At 44.7% G+C, this 16543-nt stretch overlaps 1 protein-coding gene across 1 annotated transcript in view; it reads left to right on the top strand.

The window, feature by feature from the left end:
* The first annotated feature begins 7332 nt into the window (after nucleotides 1-7332).
* The window catches only part of grid1a (glutamate receptor, ionotropic, delta 1a), a 262107-nt gene continuing 252896 nt past the window's right edge, over nucleotides 7333-16543 (top strand). The window contains exons 1-2 of the mRNA XM_058399550.1: nucleotides 7333-7650; nucleotides 13707-13862. Coding sequence (XP_058255533.1) covers nucleotides 7563-7650; nucleotides 13707-13862 — 244 coding nt within the window. The 5' untranslated portion in view covers nucleotides 7333-7562. The remainder of the gene's footprint in view (nucleotides 7651-13706; nucleotides 13863-16543) is intronic.

Here is a 16543-nt window from a genome sequence, read left to right as displayed (position 1 = left end):
AGGTGAAGGAGTGCTGAAGGTGAAGATGTGCTGAAGGTGAAGGAGTGCTGAAGGTGAAGATGTGCTGAAGGTGAAGGAGTGCTGAAGGTGAAGATGTGCTGAAGGTGAAGATGTGCTGAAGGTGAAGGAGTGCTGAAGGTGAAGATGTGCTGAAGGTGAAGGAGTGCTGAAGGTGAAGGAGTGCTGAAGGTGAAGGAGTGCTGAAGGTGAAGATGTGCTGAAGGTGAAGGAGTGCTGAAGGTGAAGATGTGCTGAAGGTGAAGATGTGCTGAAGGTGAAGGAGTGCTGAAGGTGAAGGAGTGCTGAAGGTGAAGATGTGCTGAAGGTGAAGGAGTGCTGAAGGTGAAGGTGTGCTGAAGGTGAAGGTGTGCTGAAGGAGTGATGAAGGTGTGCTGAAGGTGTGATGAAGGTGTCCTGAAGGTGTGCTGAAGGAGTGATGAAGGTGTGCTGAAGGAGTGATGAAGGTGTGCTGAAGGAGTGCTGAAAGTAGGATGAAGGTGTGCTGAAGGTGAAGGTGTGCTGAAGCTGAAGGTGAAGATGTGCTGAAGGTGTGATGAAGGTGTGCTGAAGGTGTGCTGAAGGAGTGCTGAAGGTGTGATGAAGGTGTGATGAAGGTGTGATGAAGGTGTGCTGAAGTTAAAGGAGTGCTGAAGGTGAAGATGTGCTGAAGGTGAAGATGTGCTGAAGGTGAAGGAGTGCTGAAGGTGAAGATGTGCTGAAGGTGAAGGAGTGCTGAAGGTGAAGGAGTGCTGAAGGTGAAGATGTGCTGAAGGTGAAGATGTGCTGAAGGTGAAGGAGTGCTGAAGGTGAAGATGTGCTGAAGGTGAAGATGTGCTGAAGGTGAAGATGTGCTGAAGGTGAAGGAGTGCTGAAGGTGAAGATGTGCTGAAGGTGAAGGAGTGCTGAAGGTGAAGGAGTGCTGAAGGTGAAGGTGAAGGAGTGCTGAAGGTGAAGGAGTGCTGAAGGTTAAGGAGTGCTGAAGGTGTGCTGAAGGTGTGCTGAAGGTGAAGGTGTGCTGAAGGTGAAGGAGTGCTGAAGGTGAAGGTGAAGGTGTGCTGAAGGTGTGCTGAAGGTGAAGGAGTGCTGAAGGTGAAGGTGAAGGAGTGCTGAAGGTGAAGGTGTGCTGAAGGTGAAGGTGAAGGAGTGCTGAAGGTGAAGGTAAAGGTGTGCTGAAGGTGAAGTTGAAGGAGTGCTGAAGGTGAAGGTGAAGGTGTGCTGAAGGTGAAGTTGAAGGAGTGCTGAAGGTGAAGGTGAAGGTGTGCTGAAGGTGAAGGTGAAGGAGTGCTGAAGGTGAAGTTGAAGGAGTGCTGAAGGTGAAGGTGAAGGTGTGCTGAAGGTGAAGGTGAAGGAGTGCTGAAGGTGAAGTTGAAGGAGTGCTGAAGGTGAAGTTGAAGGAGTGCTGAAGGTGAAGATGTGCTGAAGGTGAAGGTGTGCTGAAGGTGAAGGTGAAGGAGTGCTGAAGGTGAAGGTGTGCTGAAGGTGAAGGAGTGCTGAAGGTGAAGGTGTGCTGAAGGTGAAGGTGAAGGAGTGCTGAAGGTGAAGGTGTGCTGAAGGTGAAGGTGAAGGTGAAGGAGTGCTGAAGGTGAAGGTGAAGGAGTGCTGAAGGTGAAGGTGTGCTGAAGGTGAAGGTGTGCTGAAGGTGAAGGTGAAGGTGAAGGAGTGCTGAAGGTGAAGGTGAAGGAGTGCTGAAGGTGAAGGAGTGCTGAAGGTGAAGGTGTGCTGAAGGTGAAGGTGAAGGTGAAGGAGTGCTGAAGGTGAAGGTGAAGGTGAAGGTGAAGGAGTGCTGAAGGTGAAGGTGTGCTGAAGGTGAAGATGTGCTGAAGGTGAAGGTGTGCTGAAGGTGAAGATGTGCTGAAGGTGAAGGAGTGCTGAAGGTGAAGATGTGCTGAAGGTGAAGGAGTGCTGAAGGTGAAGATGTGCTGAAGGTGAAGGTGTGCTGAAGGTGAAGATGTGCTGAAGGTGAAGGAGTGCTGAAGGTGAAGATGTGCTGAAGGTGAAGGAGTGCTGAAGGTGAAGATGTGCTGAAGGTGAAGGAGTGCTGAAGGTGAAGATGTGCTGAAGGTGAAGGAGTGCTGAAGGTGAAGATGTGCTGAAGGTGAAGGAGTGCTGAAGGTGAAGATGTGCTGAAGGTGAAGGTGAAGGTGTGCTGAAGGTGAAGGTGTGCTGAAGCTGAAGGTGAAGATGTGCAGAAGGTGTGATGAAGGTGTGCTGAAGGAATGCTAAAGGTGTGCTGAAGGAGTGATGAAGGTGTGATGAAGGTGTGCTGAAGGAGAGCTGAAGGTGTGCTGAAGGTGTGATGAAGGTGTGCTGAAGTTAAAGGAGTGCTGAAGGTGAAGGAGTGCTGAAGGTGAAGGAGTGCTGAAGGTGAAGATGTGCTGAAGGTGAAGGAGTGCTGAAGGTGAAGATGTGCTGAAGGTGAAGGAGTGCTGAAGGTGAAGGAGTGCTGAAGGTGAAGATGTGCTGAAGGTGAAGGAGTGCTGAAGGTGAAGATGTGCTGAAGGTGAAGGAGTGCTGAAGGTGAAGGAGTGCTGAAGGTGAAGATGTGCTGAAGGTGAAGATGTGCTGAAGGTGAAGGAGTGCTGAAGGTGAAGATGTGCTGAAGGTGAAGATGTGCTGAAGGTGAAGGAGTGCTGAAGGTGAAGGTGAAGGAGTGCTGAAGGTGAAGGTGAAGGAGTGCTGAAGGTGAAGGTGTGCTGAAGGTGAAGATGTGCTGAAGGTGAAGGTGAAGGTGTGCTGAAGGTGAAGGAGTGCTGAAGGTGAAGGAGTGCTGAAGGTGAAGGTGTGCTGAAGGTGAAGGAGTGCTGAAGGTGAAGGAGTGCTGAAGGTGAAGGAGTGCTGAAGGTGAAGGTGTGCTGAAGGTGAAGGAGTGCTGAAGGTGAAGGTGAAGGTGAAGGTGTGCTGAAGGTGAAGATGTGCTGAAGGTGAAGGTGAAGGTGTGCTGAAGGTGAAGGAGTGCTGAAGGTGAAGGAGTGCTGAAGGTGAAGGTGTGCTGAAGGTGAAGGTGTGCTGAAGGTGAAGGAGTGCTGAAGGTGAAGATGTGCTGAAGGTGAAGGTGTGCTGAAGGTGAAGGTGAAGGTGTGCTGAAGGTGAAGGAGTGCTGAAGGTGAAGGTGTGCTGAAGGTGTGCTGAAGGTGAAGGAGTGCTGAAGGTGAAGGTGAAGGTGTGCTGAAGGTGTGCTGAAGGTGAAGGAGTGCTGAAGGTGAAGGTGAAGGTGTGCTGAAGGTGAAGGTGATGGTGTGCTGAAGGTGAAGGTGAAGGAGTGCTGAAGGTGAAGGTGAAGGAGTGCTGAAGGTGAAAGAGTGCTGAAGGTGAAGGTGAAGGTGTGCTGAAGGTGTGCTGAAGGTGAAGGAGTGCTGAAGGTGAAGGTGTGCTGAAGGTGAAGGTGATGGTGTGCTGAAGGTGAAGGTGAAGGAGTGCTGAAGGTGAAGGTGTGCTGAAGGTGAAGTTGAAGGAGTGCTGAAGGTGAAGGAGTGCTGAAGGTGAAGGTGTGCTGAAGGTGAAGGTGAAGGAGTGCTGAAGGTGAAGTTGAAGGAGTGCTGAAGGTGAAGGTGAAGATGTGCTGAAGGTGAAGGTGAAGGTGTGCTGAAGGTGAAGGTGTGCTGAAGGTGAAGGTGAAGGAGTGCTGAAGGTGAAGGTGTGCTGAAGGTGAAGGTGTGCTGAAGGTGAAGTTGAAGGAGTGCTGAAGGTGAAGGTGAAGGAGTGCTGAAGGTGAAGGTGAAGGTGTGCTGACGGTGAAGTTAAAGGAGTGCTGAAGGTGAAGGTGTGCTGAAGGTGAAGTTGAAGGAGTGCTGAAGGTGAAGTTGAAGGAGTGCTGAAGGTGAAGTTGAAGGTGTGCTGAAGGTGAAGTTGAAGGAGTGCTGAAGGTGAAGTTGAAGGAGTGCTGAAGGTGAAGGTGAAGGTGTGCTGAAGGTGAAGGTGAAGGAGTGCTGAAGGTGAAGGTGTGCTGAAGGTGAAGGTGAAGGAGTGCTGAAGGTGAAGGTGTGCTGAAGGTGAAGGTGAAGGAGTGCTGAAGGTGAAGGTGTGCTGAAGGTGAAGGTGATGGTGTGCTGAAGGTGAAGGTGAAGGAGTGCTGAAGGTGAAGGTAATGGTGTGCTGAAGGTGAAGGTGTGCTGAAGGTGAAGTTGAAGGAGTGCTGAAGGTGAAGTTGAAGGAGTGCTGAAGGTGAAGGTGAAGGAGTGCTGAAGGTGAAGGAGTGCTGAAGGTGAAGGTGTGCTGAAGGTGAAGGTGTGCTGAAGGTGAAGGTGAAGGAGTGCTGAAGGTGAAGTTGAAGGAGTGCTGAAGGTGAAGGTGTGCTGAAGGTGAAGGAGTGCTGAAGGTGAAGTTGAAGGAGTGCTGAAGGTGAAGGTGAAGGTGTGCTGAAGGTGAAGGTGTGCTGAAGTTGAAGGAGTGCTGAAGGTGAAGTTGAAGGAGTGCTGAAGGTGAAGGTGAAGGTGTGCTGAAGGTGAAGGTGAAGGAGTGCTGAAGGTGAAGGTGTGCTGAAGGTGAAGGTGAAGGAGTGCTGAAGGTGAAGGTGAAGGAGTGCTGAAGGTGAAGGTGAAGGAGTGCTGAAGGTGAAGTTGAAGGAGTGCTGAAGGTGAAGTTGAAGGAGTGCTGAAGGTGAAGGTGAAGGAGTGCTGAAGGTGAAGGTGAAGGAGTGCTGAAGGTGAAGGTGAAGGAGTGCTTTTGTCTCTGCACCAAGAGCAGTACATCCTTTAAATCTTGTAAGTTTTGAGGTGGAGCTTCTGTGCATCGGAATTTGTATGTCCAGCACATCCCACAGAAGCTCAATCAGATTTTGAAACCTGAGTCAACACCATGAACTCTTTGTCATGTTCCTCAAACTGTTCCTGTCCTCTAAACATCCTTATTCTGCTGAAAGAGGCCATTTCTATTAGAGAACACTGTTGCCATGAATGGTGTGGTAGTTGGTCAGTGTTTATATAGGCGCTATGTTTCAAAGTAACATCCACAAGAATGCAGGACTCAAAGTTTTCCAGAGCAACACACTGCATTCATCCCATAGTGCATCCATGTGCCATCTTATCCCCAGCAACACACACACACACACACACACACGATTCATCAGACCAGGCCTCCTTCTTCCACTGCTCTATGGTCCAGTTCTGATGCTCACATGTTCATTGTAGGAGCTGTTGGTGGTGTCCAGGAGTCAGTATGGTCACTCTGATGCTCTGCAGCTCCAAGCTGTGATGATCTGTGTGATCTGACTCCTTTCTCTCAGAGCCACCATTCACTTCTTCAGTTGTTTCTAGTACAGCAGATAGGACCAGATGGACTAACCTTCACTCATCACGAGCATCAGGTATGTGGTACCTTAGTGGTTAAGGTGTTGGATTATTGATCAAAAGGTGGTGAGTTTGTATCTCAGGTCTATCAAGCTGCCACTGCTGGGCCCCTGAGCAAGGCCCTTAATCCTCTGGGCCCCTAAACTGTCTCTGGTTCACTGCTTGTTGTTCACCTTTGGTCATTTTGGTCAGTTCTAACTAATGCTTACCAGGAACCTGCTGTTTTGGAGACCAAGTCATTTAGCCATCACTATTCATTCACTTCCAACACATCAACTATGAGAACCCAGAGCTCACTTGTTACCTAATATATCCTACCGCTTTACAGGTGACGTTACAACGAGTTCAGAAAGTCCTTCACTTCACGCTATTAGTAAGTTGTGAAAAGTTGTACACGTCCCTGTGAATGAGCTGCTGCTATAGAAATGATATTGTATTACAACAAACATATTAATATAAAGCGGTGATTTGCAGCTGCTGTTATCGACAATTAATCAACACCTACTGATTTGAGCCTAGTGTGCTGTGGTAGAAATCGTCGTAATCAACACACATTCTCTGCTGAAAGAGAACTGATTTGAGTGTCACTCGGTGTACAGATGGCTCATGTTCCGTGTGGAACAGACGTAATCATTACAAACGACATTCAACAACGGTACTGAACAAGCAGGTCAGGAATACACACCCAGTCCAGAAAGATTAGAAGAGATGGCTTGATCTTTAGTCTCTTAGGATCTTCAGTGAAATGATGTCCACTGAAAGATTTTTAACCCCGATTTCATTCCGCATAAAGAGACAGTGACGGATAGTAAGGAAAAAGACGGAGATGTTGCATGATTTATGAAAGAAATGGAGGTGTTCAAACAGACACACACACACACACACTGCAGAAGCTTTTCTCTACTAATTAAAGACCAGTGCTCCTGAGGGTTTAACTGCGCTTCTAAAAGAGCCAAATGAAGATCACGTGGCAATTTTACGTTTTCGCATTTCACACATGAACTTTACACAGCTTACTTTTCATAAACTGGGCATGTGGATGTACTTAATACACGCAATTTCACCACAAATTGCTTAGTTACTGAGGTTTTGAAGGTGATGTATGACCAAGTTTCTGAGTTATTGAATTATTGAGTTGCTAATATTCTGAGTTACTGATTTACTGATTGATTGAGTTGCAAAGTTACTGAATTGCTGCAGTATGTAGTTATGAAGTTATTAAATTATGAAGTTATTGAATTATTGAGTTTCTGAGTTGCTAAGATGCTGAATTGCTGAAGTACTTAGTTATGTTGTTGTTGAATTATTGAGTTACTGATTTATGAAGTTGTTTGGTTATTGAGTTATGAAGTTGTTGAGTTATGAAGTTTTGAGTTATTAAGTTATGAAGTTATTGAGTTTAGAAGTTTTGAGTTATTTAGTTATGAAGTTGTTGAGTTATTTTCCCTGTGATGACTGCAGTGTGGCGATGTGACCACAGATGGCGCTGTGATCCTGCTTATACACTCTGTCACAATCACTGCAGAGAAACACGCGCACTTGATCATGCACACCTGTGTTTATGGTTTATGCATACCTGCACACACACACACACACACACACACAGTGATATTAAACACTATACATCCATATATATTATAGAGTAATATTAAAATGTTATTATTTATTAATTACTTCTATGTTAAAGCTTGATCAAAGAAAATAAGAAAAGAGAGAGAGAGAGAGAGAGAGAGAGAGAGAGAAGACTGACGAGATGAAGAGATAGTAAAAGACAGAGACAGAGAGAAAAAAAGAGAGAGACAGAGAAGGACTTGTATGAGAGAGAGAGAGAGAGAGAGAGAGAGAGAGGAAGGGGACAGTGGTGTGTAGGGACTCTTCAGTGTGGTGTCTCCCTCCTCCTCCTCCTCCTCCTCCACCCCTTCTTCCCTCTCCACTTCTCCTCTTCCTCCAGCCTCCAGCTCTTGTTTCTATCCATGAACCTCGGTGCAGTGTGTGTGTGTGTGTGTGTGTGTGTGTGTGTGTGCGCGTGCGCGCGCGCGTGTGCGTGCGTGCGTGCGCGCGTCTTTTCGTGTGTGCGTTCTCTCGTGCAGCCTGTGCGTGCCCGCTGTCCTCGCGCTCACTTTTATATCTATGTGTGTTGTGTGTGTGTGCAGTGTGTTGTTTGTGTGTTAGTGTGTTTAGTGTTGTGTGTACTTTCCGGTGGATTGTATTTCTCTGTGCCCGTCTCTCTTCTTCTCCTTTCCTCTCCCGTGTCTCTGTGGATGCTCGCGCGCGAGGATGGCGCTGCTGGCGCTCAGCGTGTCGGTGCTGTGGCTCGCACTCCTCCACCCGGCCCCGGCGCGCGCTGACTCAATCATCCACATCGGTAGGGCTGTGTGTGTGTGTGTGTGTGTGTGTGTAAAAGTTGTTTGTTTATGATGTTTCTCGACAATGAAATATTAATGCAGTTAAACAAATGCGCTCGTGTGTGTGTGTGTGTGTCACGTTGAGGGTCTCTGCATCCACACACACAAACACACACGGGAACTTCTCCGCTTCTCTAAAATCCGTGCAACAGTAAATCTTGCGCTCGTGCCGATTAAACACGGACGCACGGCTGCGCGCGTCTTCTGCGGAACCGGGTTCGAGCTCTTGTGTGACGATGCGGAAAGTTAGTCGCGTTGTTTATGCATCTTAAATACGCACAAATTAATTACAATTAAATCACAATAAACTGTTAATTTATACAAGCGAATTAAAATGCAGACAGACGCGCGTTGTGTCACGTGCGTGTTCTCTTTTTAATTTGTGATATCGTTGTTCCTGAGCGAGCGTTTACTCGGAACTGAACGTGAGGAAAATGGTAATAAGGTGTGTGTGTGTGTGTGTGTGTGTGTGTGTGGATCTTTAGCAGAAAGCGAATCCTCACGCTGCTGTCTGTCACAAACTCAGTAACAGGTGTGTGTGTGTGTGTGTGTGTAAAACTAAGGCTTTATTAAATAATTACCCACAATGCACCACTGTGCATTCACTGCAGAGGAAAAAAAACACACTTAATCTTCATCAAGGCAAATCAAGACAATCACACATCTGAGACACACACTCACACTCACACACACACACACACACAGATAGAGAGAGGGGGGTGGGAGGTGAAACTCCTATAAACACATCTAAACAATAATGTTTCTTTACTGATTTGTTGTGTTGTGGAGAGTAAACTTTCATCACATTCCTGTCTGATCAACTAGATTTAATCTGTCTATCCTGTCCTAAGAAAGACAGAGAGATAGAGAGAGAGAGACAGAGAGAAAGAGAGAGAGAGGGAGAGACAAACTGAGAGGTTTACTCTCTCTGTCTCATAGACATGTTTAGAGAGAAGAAATAAAGACACAAACTGAGAGTCACAGAGAGTAAAATAGATGTACAGAGAGAGAGAGAGAGAGAGAGAGAGACCAAGAGAAACAGAGAGACATAGACATGTTTAGAGAGGAGAAATAAAGACACACACACACACAGACAGAGAGAGAGAGAGAGAGAGTCAGCTCCATAAATATTTGGACATTGCTAAAGTTATTAATTTCATTTATTATTGGTCTACACGGTAACCTGGAGTTGAAATTCCTCATGGAGCTCATGGTGCAGGATTTCAGCTTTAATTAGAGGATTTCCAGACGCGTCTTTTCTCTCTGGTGATCTTCTCGTGCCAGCTGTCTTCATTTCCTGTTTGTTCTTGGGGCTTTTTTTTAATTTTCAGGGTATCAGTTTTGCCTTCAGCGACAGAAATGCAGCTCAGGTGATGGACTTGGCCATTGCAGGACATTCCACTTCTTTGCTTTAGAAAGTCTTGGCTTGCCTTTGGTCATCCTCCATCTGTTCTGCAAAGCTCCGCCCACTGAGGTGTGTGAATCGAAGCAGAATATCTTTACCATTCATTCTCAGTCCCATCTTTACTGAATAGACGAGAACCAGCTGGACACCATCCCATCATCAGCACTCAGGAAGACAAGAAGTCTTGTTGACTTTGACCCAGATTTCTCTCTCTCTCTCTCTCTGTCTCTCTCTCTGTTGTTTTGATGGCTTACTTCCATATCAGTGACAGCTCTTTGGACTTCATTTTCAGCAGCAACAGATTTCTAATGCAAATGCTGCAGACAGAACTAAACTCTAGATCTGTTTTTCCCTCCTTCAATAATGAAGGAAAATCACACACCTGGTCATGGAGCAGCTGAGCGGCCAACTGTCTATTACTTTTAGTTCCATAAAAAAGAGGAGGAAGGATTTATAAAAGTGTTGTAATTCCTGGACTGTTCACACGAATTGCTTCGAATTACATTCCGCACTCTGAACTTTATTATCCTCCTTAAATTTTAACTCCAGTGTAATGTGACTGACTGTTCAAAGAGCCTAATTGTTAACGTCCAAATATTTATGGACCAGACTGTAGAGAGAGAGAATCTAAGAGAAAAAAGGGGAGTAAGTAAGAGAGAGAGAGAGAGAGAGAGAGAGAGAGAGGTGCAGAGGCAACAAAGAGATGGAGAGAGGCAGGTAAAGAAAAGAAAAGAAAGAACAGGCCTTCAAATAAATGGGGAAACAACAAAAGGGGATTTGGCCAGGAAGAGAGGAAAAGGGGGAAGCGAGTGATAGAGAGAGAAAGAGCAAGAGAGAGAGAGAGGAAAGAAGAAAGCTTTGTTCATCTTATTGTATTATATACAGTCATGTTGAACTGAATTGAGAGATGGAGAAATTCATAGAGGAAACAGATGGAGAGAAGGCAGGAGAGAGAAAAGGAGAGAGAAGTGGAAAAAAGAGGTATATCGATGGAAAGAAATCGACTGAGAGAGAGAGAGAGAGAGAGAGAGAGAAGAAGAATTGATTGAGGACATTTGAAACACTCTTGTGTCTTTGGTTTGGTTTCCACACACACACACACTCACACACACACACACACACACGCCAATTTATACATAAATTCTGACTTGACAGTTGTTGTTGTTTATTCCTTGTTACTATGGTGACCGTGTGTTAGGGACAAGCCTGTGGATTATATCTGGAGAACTCATGCAGTGAGTTTGCACTTTTATAATCATTGGATTTCTCTGACCGCTCCTAAGGTACATGTGGCCTGAGGTGGTTTTTTTTTTTTTTTTTTTTTCAATTACTCTCTCAAAACTTCAGTTCCTGGGTAATTCTGGATGAAAAAAGATGGAATGGAGTAACCTGTATGATGTCTCGCGTTAGAAAGAAGACTAAAAATGGGAAGAAAGTAGCAGGTTGGTTGATGTGTTTGGCGAGTTGCTAGTCTGGCTTGTGATGTCAACCTGCTAGCAAAGCTAATCCGACGCATGGCACATAATGCAATTATTTATCCGATATTTTCACCCCAATTCATTTGAAGTGTAGTTTACAGATGAATAAACTGTGTACATTGTGGGCTGTAGACTTTACATTCTGGCTACTAGCCTTTCTCATTGGAACTAAACACACAGAACAGATGCTACACCCCCACAACTTGCTAACATAAGGACAGAGAACGGTTAAGCCAATGCTAGGGTGAATAAAACCAATTTAGGTATAATTACCATCTAATGATCCAACTTTGTTTACAGCACGATAATTAAAAGAGAGATTTCGAAAAAGTTTTTAAAAATTTCCTCAGAAAAATGTCACCCAGGACCGTGATGTTTGATTGACCCATTTAACGGTGAAAACGCTAACGTTTGTGTTGAGTTGGAACACGAATGTGAGAATCTGCAAACGCGTGCTGAAGGATATTCTCAGATATTGCTATTGATTTTTCAATATGGCCGACTCAGACCCGTTTAGACACTAATACGTGAAATGCTAAAGGGACGTTTCATTTGCATTTGGATTTTGGCTGCTGTTTCCCACACACACACACCCCTTCGAATCAGCATTTGGATAAAATATGCCGCGAGACTACACTAAGCTTATTCATTGTGGTTAAACAGTGGGAGTGGAGTCAGAGCAGATTACAGAGGAACAGAATCATGAACCATTATATTGTGATATATTGTGAGGTATTAACTATGACACATTTCTGCAGTGAAGACCTGACTCCATCCTGCTTAGTGTGTGTCCATGTCTGTTGTTGAGACCTAGAGAAGCTCAGCATGAGCTTGGAGGCAGATGTTCCCCTGTGAGCCTGCAGGTTGAGGAGAAAAGAGCGTTAGTAAGCAGTACATCAGCACAAAAGCACATTCAGCGTTTCTCTCTCCAGCTCGCAGCTCGTCTGAATCAGACTCCAGCCAGGATCCAGGAGGTGCATCAGCATCCATCAGCTCGAAAACATCCCCATGAACTCATTTATGAAAAGTCACTAACGTAGGATTAGGAGGCAGGATCGAGATCACAGTGGAGATTCATCCTTGTGTATTTTTTTTTAATCTTTCTGAATAATTCATATTCAATCAATCACATGATACACATGAAGATTTCATTCCCTCACTCTGTTTCTCCTTTTCTGACATCCGGCATTTTTCCTTCACTCAGGTGTTTGTCTTTGGTCACTCTTTTCTCATCTCAGGATTGTTGTGATTATTGTGACTCTTGTCCCAGTGTGTCATCAATACCTCAACTATGGCTGATCCTGAATGCAGCTGCATGACTTGTTTTCAATCTCCTCATTCCTGTGTTCCTGCACTTGCTTCCTGTAGCCGCCAGCATCAGACCACCATCTGTCTGAAGGTTCTTATTAAACCTCACAATGCACCATATTTTCTTCAAGCCACAGGCACAACTCATCAGAACTCGACTCGACTCACCGTTTCTTCCTGAACTTCCTCTGAGTCACTGGATGTCTTCAAATGTCTCCAACTCTGCAGCTCAAATGATCTTCTTGCATATGAGTGTGTATGTGTGTGTGTGAGTTTGTGTGTGTGTGTGTCATATGTCACATGTTATATTATGATGTATTTCTATGATACACAATAATCACTCAATCATTCATTCACTCAATCAATCAATCAATCAATCAATCAATCAATCAATCAATCAGTCAATCAATCAATCAAACCTGTCCTAAATGTTTTCTGTGCTGTTTTCCATGGCGATGTCTTCAGTGCTAACTGCAGTGCTGGACAGCTGGATAATACCCCGACCTAGTACTAATTGTCCTTAAGGAATGGTGGCTCTGTCCTTTGCACTGTCAACTTGGGTGAGTGTTGCTGTCCATGGTGCTTACAGCAACACTCCACTTGGTTCTGAGGATCATGCTGTCCATGGTGTTGAATGTGATGCTGAAAATGGCATGAACAGTGTTGCTATCCTTGGTGTTGACTGTGATGCTGTCCTTGGTCCTGACTGTGATGCTGTCCTTGGTGCTGACTGCAATGCTGTCCTTGGTGCTGACCGTGACGCTATCCTTGGTATCGATGGTGATGCTTTTTTTTGTCCGGATGATGTCATTGTTATCAGAGGTGAATTGTGGTACTGTCCTGGGTTCTGAAGGAGATGCTATCAGTGATCTGTGCTGATGTGAGTGCTATCCTTGGCACTGATGGTACTGGTCCTTGAAGCTGATAGAGTGGTGTTGACGGTGTTGATGTTGATGTTGTCAATGTTGGTGATGAAAGTGTTGTCCTCTGTGCTGAATAGTTTAGCACTGTACTCTGTTCTAACATGGTGGCATTGTCCTTGTTTCTAATAGTGGTGCTGTCTTTGGCTCTGATTATGGCTACATCCTCGGAGCTGATGACAGGGCTTTCTTGGTTGAATTTTTTTTTTCAGTAAAACTTGCTATTTGTAAAACCATACCTCTTATTCACATATTCTTCCACAACAACTTTACAACAATAGACAGAAACACAAATATCTCCATGAGCAGTGTACACCACAGTATTAAATTAAATTCTGGCAGTCTATGCTATCTGGTGGCTCAGTGGTAGGTTTCTCGCCTATCATGTGGAAGGCCCAGGTTCGATTCCCAGCCAGTGCCCGACCCCAGCCACTGGATGTAGTGCCAGTCCCAAGCCCGGATAAAATGGGAGGGTTGCGTTAGGAAGGGCATCCGGCGTAAAACTTGTGCCAAGTTGTTGCGCGGACCAGTTGGTCCGCTGTGGTGACCCCTCACACATGTAGGGAGCAGCTGAAAGATCAGAAACAACATGCTATCTTTTATGTGTGGAGATGGGAACAGTTATTTAAGTGGAAAATGTCTGGAATACTAAAGAAGAGTATAAAGCTTCTAAAGTGTACTTTATTTTAGAATTGTGATGCAATAGTCAATAACTGTGTCTTTGATGTTTGGTGGATCTACCATGACCAAGTTTTAGCAGTAATTATTCTCAGAAATCTTCCATATATGGGCTCGAAGACGCACCTGCCGTGGTGCATGAGAAGAGCCGACATTGAGAAATGGAACTGAGCTGCGATTATAAAGTGTGAGTGTTGATTTGATTGCTTTTTTTATTCTCGGTGCAGGTGCGATCTTCGAGCAAGATGCTGTTCGGGATTCGGAGGTGTTCCAGCTGGCCATTTCCGATCTGAGTCTGAGCGATGACATCCTGCAGAACGAGCGCGTCACACACTCCATCAAACTCATCGAAGCCGACAACCCGTTTCAGGCCGTGCAGGAAGGTGAGTGAGGAACGCTCTATCATCCATTAAGCAGGTCTGAGGCTGTGTGTGTGTGTGTGTGAGTTCACTTGCTGGATTTTCTCTGGCTTTGAAAGGAAAATTTATAAGTTTAAGAGAGTTTTTTCCCTGACTGAATGGTGTGATGTGGAAGCTGACAGCTGTTTGTGGGGAAATTTGTGAGAAAGATCCCTCCGATTTTCCACATTATTTTTACTATATAAAGTTCACACAACTAAAAAACTTTCCAGAGGTGAAATATTCAAACACTCGTACATTTATAACCTTATCAAAAAACATTGTTACTGACAAATGAGAAAGAACTTTACGTTTCTCGCTCTGATTCTCGGATGTTGTCCACATCAGTGTCCATCTCGTCACCTCACCGAGTTTAAACCCGAGTCTCGTCATCGTCTCTTCACTTCTCTGATCTACATGCTATGAAGATTAACTAAGATGTTAGTTAATCCTGGTGTAAAAACTAAGAAAATGGCAACTTTGCATCATGTATGAGTTCACATTTTTCATATCTGTCTGTCTGTCTGTCTGTCTGTCTGTCTGTCTTTCTTTCTTTCTTTCTTTCTTTCTTTCTTTCTTTCTTTCTTTCTTTCTGGCTGTCTCTCTGTTAGGAGATGATGATTCAGGTGATAGTGATCAGGTGATGATGATCAGGTGATAGTGATCAGGTGATGATGATCAGGTGATGATGATCAGGTGATAGTGATCAAGTGATGATGATCAGGTGATAGTGATCAGGTGATGATGATCAGGTGATAGTGATCAGGTGATGATGATCAGGTGATGATGATCAGGTGATGATGATCAGGTGATAGTGATCAGGTGATGATGATCAGGTGATAGTGATCAGGTGATGATGATCAGGTGATGATGATCAGGTGATAGTGATCAGGTGATGATGATCAGGTGATAGTGATCAGGTGATGATGATCAGGTGATGATGATCAGGTGATGATGATCAGGTGATAGTGATCAGGTGATGATGATCAGGTGATAGTGATCAGGTGATGATGATCAGGTGATAGTGATCAGGTGATGATGATCAGGTGATAGTGATCAGGTGATGATGATCAGGTGATAGTGATCAGGTGATGATGATCAGGTGATAGTGATCAGGTGATGATGATCAGGTGATGATGATCAGGTGATGATGATCAGGTGATAGTGATCAGGTGATGATGATCAGGTGATAGTTATCAGGTGATAGTGATCAGGTGATGATGATCAGGTGATAGTTATCAGGTGATAGTGATCAGGTGATGATGATCAGGTGATAGTGATCAGGTGATAGTGATCAGGTGATGATGATCAGGTGATGATGATCAGGTGATAGTGATCAGGTGATGATGATCAGGTGATAGTTATCAGGTGATAGTGATCAGGTGATGATGATCAGGTGATAGTTATCAGGTGATAGTGATCAGGTGATAGTGATCAGGTGATGATGATCAGGTGATGATGATCAGGTGATGATGATCAGGTGATAGTGATCAGGTGATGATGATCAGGTGATAGTTATCAGGTGATAGTGATCAGGTGATGATGATCAGGTGATAGTGATCAGGTGATGATGATCAGGTGATGATGATCAGGTGATGATGATCAGGTGAAAGTGATCAGGTGATGATGATCAGGTGATAGTGATCAGGTGATGATGATCAGGTGATAGTGATCAGGTGATAGTGATCAGGTGATGATGATCAGGTGATGATGATCAGGTGATGATGATCAGGTGATAGTGATCAGGTGATGATGATCAGGTGATAGTTATCAGGTGATAGTGATCAGGTGATGATGATCAGGTGATAGTTATCAGGTGATAGTGATCAGGTGATGATGATCAGGTGATAGTGATCAGGTGATAGTGATCAGGTGATGATGATCAGGTGATGATGATCAGGTGATGATGATCAGGTGATAGTTATCAGGTGATAGTGATCAGGTGATGATGATCAGGTGATAGTGATCAGGTGATGATGATCAGGTGATGATGATCAGGTGAAAGTGATCAGGTGATGATGATCAGGTGATAGTGATCAGGTGATGATGATCAGGTGATAGTGATCAGGTGATGATGATCAGGTGATAGTGATCAGGTGATAGTGATCAGGTGATGATGATCAGGTGATAGTGATCAGGTGATGATGATCAGGTGATGATGATCAGGTGATGATGATCAGGTGATAGTGATCAGGTGATGATGATCAGGTGATGATGATCAGGTGATAGTGATCAGGTGATAGTGATCAGGTGATGATGATCAGGTGATGATGATCAGGTGATGATGATCAGGTGATGATAATCAGGTGATAGTGATCAGGTGATAGTGATCAGGTGATGATGATCAGGTGATAGTGATCAGGTGATGATAATCAGGTTATAGTGATCAGGTGATGATGATCAGGTGATGATGATCAGGTGATGATGATCAGGTGATAGTGGTCAGGTGATAGTGATCAGGTGATGATGATCAGGTGATGATGATCAGGTGATGATGATCAGGTGATAGTGATCAGGTGATAGTGATCAGGTGATAGTAATCAGGTGATGATGATCAGGTGATGATGTTCAGGTGATGATGATCAGATGATGATAATCAGGTGATAGTGATCAGGTGATAGTGATCAGGTGATAGTAATCAGGTGATGATGATCAGGTGATAGTGA

Source organism: Hemibagrus wyckioides, linkage group LG09, assembly GCF_019097595.1.
Source record: "Hemibagrus wyckioides isolate EC202008001 linkage group LG09, SWU_Hwy_1.0, whole genome shotgun sequence".
Classification (NCBI taxonomy): Eukaryota; Metazoa; Chordata; class Actinopteri; order Siluriformes; family Bagridae; genus Hemibagrus; species Hemibagrus wyckioides.
The sequence above is the reverse complement of the archived record's forward strand: the minus strand, read 5'-3'. Positions and strand labels throughout refer to the sequence as shown.